At 42.5% G+C, this 7,057-nt stretch overlaps 1 protein-coding gene across 1 annotated transcript; it reads left to right on the forward strand.

The window, feature by feature from the left end:
- Positions 1-1,073: 1,073 nt before the first annotated feature.
- LOC117744285 (high-affinity choline transporter 1-like) lies at positions 1,074-6,795 on the forward strand. The gene is made up of 9 exons (XM_034552479.1): positions 1,074-1,146; positions 1,615-1,805; positions 2,081-2,197; positions 2,671-2,826; positions 3,708-3,856; positions 4,252-4,395; positions 5,067-5,220; positions 5,814-6,031; positions 6,256-6,795. The coding sequence occupies exons 2-9, from the start codon at positions 1,622-1,624 to the stop codon at positions 6,793-6,795; spliced, it is 1,662 nt and encodes a 553-aa protein (XP_034408370.1). The 5' UTR covers positions 1,074-1,146; positions 1,615-1,621.
- Positions 6,796-7,057: the final 262 nt, after the last annotated feature.

A 7,057-nucleotide genomic window follows, 5' to 3' on the forward strand; every position in this document is an offset into this window, starting at 1 on the left:
TTTTGCCAGCTGGAATCAGTTTGGGTCTTTTTTTTCTTCTCTTCGTGTCTGTTATTTTTCTGTAAAAATACAAGTGTGACAAAATAAATATAATACTCCTAAAATCTAAATTGTGTAGATGTCACTTCTGGTCAATAAACTGGTTCTCCAGCATCTCCAAAAACAACATCCCAGCCAGAGCCAACAGATCCACAGGAGACACCTTCACTGCCCTCCACTCAGCCCTCACACATCTTGAACATAACAACACCTACATCAGAATGCTGTGGTTTGATTTCAGCGTATAGCATTCGATAAAAACCGGTTATTAAAATTCCTCTCCAACAAGCGAACCCCAGGCAGTTGGCATTAGCAAGCATACCTTCTCCTCTTTAGTGTTGCACATCGGAGACCCCTAGGGCTGAGTGCCCCTCCCCCTCATCTTCCATACGGAGATCCACGTCTGCAGGCACAGTCATGGAGAGAACTGTCGAGAAGTTGTCTGAGGACACCGTCATCGGCCTCATTATTTGAGACTTAAGAGAGGAAATCAACCATCTTGCAAGGTGGTGCTCAGAGATCCTTCTACTGCTCAATATCGGTGATCAGAAAAGGATATTCATAATCAATACTCATCCCAGCCACAAGCTGTCCGTCCTGCGGTAACTCTGTATTCCTTTCATTGACTCCAGCTGTCTACAGCCGGAGACGAAACAAGCATATTGCTTGAGTTCTGTCAATAAGATAACTGTGAACCTTTTTACTCTGTATTTCTTAAAGAGAGATTATAGTTTATATGCTAAATAAATAAATAAGGGGCAGGAACAGCATAATAGTGTGAGATCACTTTGAAACGAATCCTAAAGAAAAGCAACATGTTTAAAGTTTCTCTTAAGATTAATATGTGGTGGAATTTTGTTTTGCGTTTTGGCCTAGACTCAATATACTAAAGTTGGAAGAGTGCACGCGCTCATACCGGCCTTGCGCACAGGATCCGACCCGCCCGCAGACGGCGCGCGTCAAAGCGCGGACACGCTGCCATAACCAGGTGGAATATAGCGCATCACGTCTTTCGGTCCTCGATTCAAATAATAATAATTATTGTTGCAGCCGCTGACGAGCACTTTGGAAGTGTGTTTATTGTCTCACACTCAGGACACGAACACGGTAAGTAGATAACACGAAACCAAGCTGTCCAAAATATATTTAATGTATATCTGTACAATTACAACGCAGTTATTTTGGTTTTGTGTGCGGGTTTTCATATTCTTAATTGTGCAATTATATGACAATTCCAGTCTAACGAGGCCCGTGCACGCTCTACAGCGACGGAATGATCCTTATTTGTATCAGATATAAACAGTCCATTTTTTTTTCTACCAAGCTTTCCAGATATGGAGAAAATACCAGACCTCAGTCATAAGAAGTATATCTAAAGTAGGATTAGTAGAAGACTGCTGTCACTCTCTAAGCTGCTAATAATACAACGTGTGTGATTTAATAGAATCAACAATTTAGCAAGTGAATGAGCACCAAGCCATAAGCCTGGTGGACGTGATCCAGGAAGTTGACACATTATTTTAGGATTTTATTTTTCAACATTCATACAGTGATACTGGTTCAACCGGTCTTCAGGGTCGACATGTCTGCAAACGTTCCCGGAGTGATAGCAATGCTGCTCTTCTACCTGCTGGTGCTCGGAGTCGGCATCTGGGCCTCCATCAAGTCCAAGAAGGAGGAGAACAAAAGTGCTGCCGACAAAATTGAGATGGCGCTGCTGGGAAACCGAAGCATAACAAAGCTGGTGGGGATCTTCACAATGACAGGTGAAGCATTACATCCTGGAAGTACAGGATACAGTTAAATTATTTAGAACAAAATCAAAATAAGAGCGCCCCAGGCAGACAATAGAGATTAGTGATTGGTAACTAGGTAACTAGCAGCCTATTCACGACTAATTTGCAACAACAAACACGTTTTGCAATTTACGTCTATTGCAAATCACAGAATTTTGACATGCAATTCATGCATATACTTTTCTCTATACTTGTTTCTCCTGTGAACTAATCTCTGTGTTTGTCTGTGCCTGTCCATCCTGTAGCCACGTGGGTTGGAGGCTGCTTGATGATGGGCTTAACTGAGATGATATACACCCCCTCTATGGGACTAGTGTCAGCGGTACTCCTCTTAGCAGCTTTATCTTTTTCGTTTATTTTGGGTAAGTATTTATTTAATTACAATCAATTGCAATTAAGGCTTTCTTGTTCCTCTGCAATTTTGGGCCCACATAGTCCTTCTTTGGATGAATTTTTTAACTTCCTCTTCTCTGGTGTTTCAAAAGACCTCAGGAATGAATGACATTTGTGACATTTATTCATCTTATAAATATAATTTTACAGCCATCTCTTTTGTAATGACTGTATGTCATCATCATGTGATCCCATGGGCATATTAAGAGAGCTGGACACACCACTGCCACAGAGGCCTGATTGATCTGCCTCTTATTGAAAGGTGTAAATGCAAGGCTCATAATCAGATGTTTATGTCATGTTCAAGTAGATCAGATGTTCATATAACGTATCCAGACAAAACAACTGCATGCGAGTACCAGGCAGTTGACGTATGTTTTTGCCGTTTTGAATGTGTGCATCGTGCATTTGCTGAATCCAGACGTCTTGTTTTATTGTCCAGGTGGCCTTGTGTTCATCAAGCCAATGAGAGACCACAAATATGTGACCATGTTGGACCCTTTCCAGATCAAGTATGGAAAAGCATACACAGCCGTTCAGTCACTGGGCGCACTTCTAAGCGATATTTTGTGGCTGGCTGGAACACTAATCAGCTTAGGTACAGTATATAAGCACTTTACCTACAACTTCTTTGTAGTTTCTATTTCACCTATCAGAGTTGTAGTCAAGACCAGATGAATTGAGTCCACGATGAAGCACAGTTGAGTCCAAGTGAAGAATGAGTCTAAAACCCAGGGTTGCAAGAGAAACCAGAAGTCATGAAAGGCCTGAGCGCCATTAAAGGGATAGTACAGGTGTTTTGAAATGGGGTTGTATGAGGTACTTGTCCACACTTAGTGTGTTTCCTACTGGCGGTCGGTGTTGGTGTTGGATCACCGAGACAAAAGCAAAGCAATGTACAGCTGTGGACAAGGGCACAAAACACATATTTTTGTCAAAAAACAGTATAGATAAGTTTCACCTTGAATTGATATTGATTTTTTTGGGGCGGGTCTTTCTTTTATGTGGCTAAAGTACATAAAGTACTCCCATCTGCCTCTCCAAACTGGGGGAGCACCAACCACCATCTACTGTTAGTAATACACTGACTATAGATAAGGACCTTACACAATCCCACTTCAAAATACCCAAACTATTCATTCACGCATACCTCCTAACATTGGGTAATCACAATGACATTTAGGGTTAGGCTTAGTCCAACAATGGTGGCTGGCGCTTGTTGGGTAGAGATGGTCGTCCTGCCACCACAAGGTTTGTGGTTGGATTCCTGGCTCCAACTTTACGTGACGTCAAATGTCCTGTTTGTTTCTCATGATTTTTAAGCTGTCCATGACATTTTACTGCAAGGGTATGTTTGTCGTTTAGGGTTTAAAAGAAAAATATCCAGATTATTATGTGGTATGGGGCCAGGCATGTTCAATTAAGTCCGTGCGATGTCTTCTCAAGTTCCAACGGCAGGCGTGTGTGTGTGTGTTACAGGTGCCACCATGAATGTGATTTTGGATTTGCCTTACTCTGTGAGCATCTGGATCTCCACTGCCGTGGTGATTGTGTACACACTGCTGGGCGGTTTCTACTCTGTGGCGTACACAGACATCATACAGGTCATCCTCATTTTCATCACCATGGTGAGGATGCTGTACTTTTATGCGTGTGACTAATCATTCATTGCAAAAAAATTAAATTAAATTGTAAAGGAAACAAACTTTCTTATGAAATCTGATACAGCAGTTGTGCAGTTAATACAAAATCCTACTGTTTGAGGTATTGTTTGCATTGGAATGCAGGTGTGCCCTAGTCGATGTGTCCTTGAGCAAGACACTCAACCCTGAATTCCTCCCCGTAGCTGTGTCTATGGCATTTGAGATTGTAAGTCGCTTCGGATAAAAGCTTCAGCTAAATGACATGTAATATAATGTGTACCTGTCATACCGATATTAGACGTTTGTGTTTAGGAAGGAATGAGCTTATGGGAATAAGTGTTTTTACTTCCGTTGCTGTCATGTGTTCTTTGTCTTTGCAGTGTGTCTGCGTACCGTTTATCCTGATGAGCCCCACCTCTGTGGACATTACTCAGACGGCCCTGAACAACACTTTTCAGGCGCCCTGGATTGGTAAACTGGAGAGAAAGTTTGCTTGGACAACGATCGATACCTTCTTATATCTGGTGAGCTCAAGGCGATTTACAAACTCGGTTTGCTCCGGTGTAAAAAGATCAGCCTCCATATATTGTTGCACTCGGTTACATATAAATGGCTACATGTATCGATTTGTATAATGTTGGCGTACCATTTTTTTTGTTTGTCATGAAAACTGACGGGAATATGATTGAAATTGTGTCATCGTCATTTGAGTCAAATTGTCACTTTCAAGTTGCAATCAATTTGCTGATGAAATATTAAAGGAACGGAAGGTTTACTGTTTATGTTACTTCAGACCTTCTCCACCTTGAATAACAACATCCAGAGGGAAACGAAGTATAGGCCAAATAAACATCAGAAAGTTCAGGGAACCGACACGGTGCTAGATCGGTCGATTGGGTACTAATTACATTGGGAGATATGAGTTTCATTCTTTCTTTCTTCTGTTTATTAAACTTGCAGCCCAACTAGATCAATTTCTAACCATATGCACTAAGAAATCCACATTTGTTACCCATTACAATACTTTTCTTTTTCTATGTGAAGGACCCTAGAAGATTGCCAGTGCTGATGCATGAAGAGCGTTCAGTTCGATTGTTATCTAATGGTTATCTGAATTAAAAAAACTTGACTGACTATCTACATTTTTACAGATTCAATAAAGCGTAACAATGAATATGACTGTTTCACTTCCAAGGCAATGGGAGGCCTGGGATGCCAAGCTTTCCACCAGAGGACCTTGTCGGCTACTTCCACATCGGCAGCTAGGGTCACATGCTTCGTGGCGGCTTTCACTATCTTGCTATTTGGAATCCCTCCTATACTGATCGGGGCAGTGGCTGTATCCACAGGTAATAGGAGCTTCTATAGACACAAACAGATCTTTTATTGAAAACATAGATGATAACCTAAGTACAAGTATATACATACAGTTTAACATACAGTTAAATGCTGGGCTTCTCAACGTTTGATGTGCAGATTGGATCAGACAACATTTTTAAGACAAAATACGAATAGTCATCCATATGAGAATTTAATATGGACACTAAAGTCTTTGCAGCTAAAGAAAGAGAAATAAACTACAGATGCATGCAAAAGTAAAGTCTTCCGGACTGAACTTTAGTCCAGAGGTTCATTTGGATGACACAATTATATATAAAGCTCATGGAAAGACAGGATTAGGTGCAGATTCGCCCCAAATTATCTAAATTTGAGCAACCGATCTGTGCGAATTCCCCAGGCTTTATGAATCCGCCTCATTAACGCGCAGAGATTATTGTGAAGAGGGAGCGAGACTGGAGACAAATAGGAGAAGGACGAGGAGCTCCTGGTGCGATCATTTAGAGGCTGAGCTGAACTCAAACACACAAACAATGTAGAACTGTTACATTCCTGTGAACAAAGCTGGTCGAAAAAATGTGCCTCATTCTCTCTTTGTTGCCAGACTGGAACCTCACGTCTTATGGTTCTCCGTCTCCGTTGGAACGTGGGAATGGAGCTATGATCCTGCCGATCGCCCTCAACCACCTCACCCCGACCTTCGTCTCCATCACTGGCACCGGAGCTATTTCTGCTGCCGTCATGTCCTCGGCCGACTCTGCTCTGATCTCCATCGCCTCCATTTTCACTTGTAACATCTACAAGTCGATCCTGAGGCCTCAGGTGAGGACATTGCTACATCACCCCCCAAAAAAACAAAGGGTACACAAAACTTCCTTACCCCCTTTTTTTTTTTAAAGATTTGAAATAGGGGCATTGTGGAGAAAAAGAGCAGACGATAAAGTAGAAGAGTAGAATGAGGAAAGATTGAGAGAATGTAAAAACCTTAGCTCCTTTACTTCACTGAAACCAATTTCTTTTTTTTTGCCATTTCCATCTTCATTCAGGCATCACAGAGAGAGATCCAGTGGGTGATCCGTGCGACTGTGGTCGTGGCGGGCTTGATCGGTACATCACTCACCAACATCAAAAACAGTATCATTCTGTTGGTGTTCCTTTGTTACGAAGTGTCCTACATCTTGATCTTCTCTCAGCTCGTCTGCGCCCTCTTCTTCAAAATGTCCAACTTCTACGGGGCCGCCGCGGGCTGGCTGATCGGGTTGGTGCTGAGGCTGCTCAGCGGAGAGCCGGCACTGGGGTTAGCGCCGGTCATACACTTCCCGGGATGCACTCTGGAGGATGGCTCTTATGTCCAGTACTATCCAGTGAAGACCATCTGCATGCTCTCTGCCATGGCCGCCAACCCGTTGTTCTCCTACCTGGCCGCCGTGCTTTTCAACAAAGGGTTGCTTCCTGAGAAGTGGGATGTGTTCAAATTGAAAGCCCAGGACTCCGCTGACGCCAAGAGATGCGATGAGAAGGAGGCGCTCGATGAAACTGAATCTCCCCGAGATATTTTGGAGCCGATGATCACCACCACATGTTAACTTTTTTCTGTAATTATTATTATTATTATTATTATCAACATGCAGCCGGTTTCTTTTGGAGTACTTAAGATAGTGTTTGGGTTTTTTTCATAAACGGGATGAAGGCTCATCCTGTGAGGATGAGGAGGACTCGAACAAAGAACCGGACCAGGGACGCTCACATTGCTTGTGGTATGGATGAGGGGACGTAGCCAGACCCTGAGAGAAGGCATTGTCAACATTTTTAAAATTGTTTATTTGTTTAGTTTTTTTGACGAGAGGT

Source organism: Cyclopterus lumpus, chromosome 15 (genome assembly GCF_009769545.1).
Source record: "Cyclopterus lumpus isolate fCycLum1 chromosome 15, fCycLum1.pri, whole genome shotgun sequence".
NCBI classification, from domain to species: Eukaryota; Metazoa; Chordata; class Actinopteri; order Perciformes; family Cyclopteridae; genus Cyclopterus; species Cyclopterus lumpus.

Bases quoted from the DNA above. Each gene is read 5' to 3' on its own strand.
- LOC117744285 (XM_034552479.1), top strand. From the start codon at position 1,622: ATGTCTGCAAACGTTCCCGGAGTGATAGCAATGCTGCTCTTCTACCTG. The intron at 2,198-2,670 runs GTAAGTATTTAT...TTTATTGTCCAG, and splicing joins ATCTTTTTCGTTTATTTTGG to GTGGCCTTGTGTTCATCAAG. The intron at 6,032-6,255 runs GTGAGGACATTG...ATCTTCATTCAG, and splicing joins AGTCGATCCTGAGGCCTCAG to GCATCACAGAGAGAGATCCA.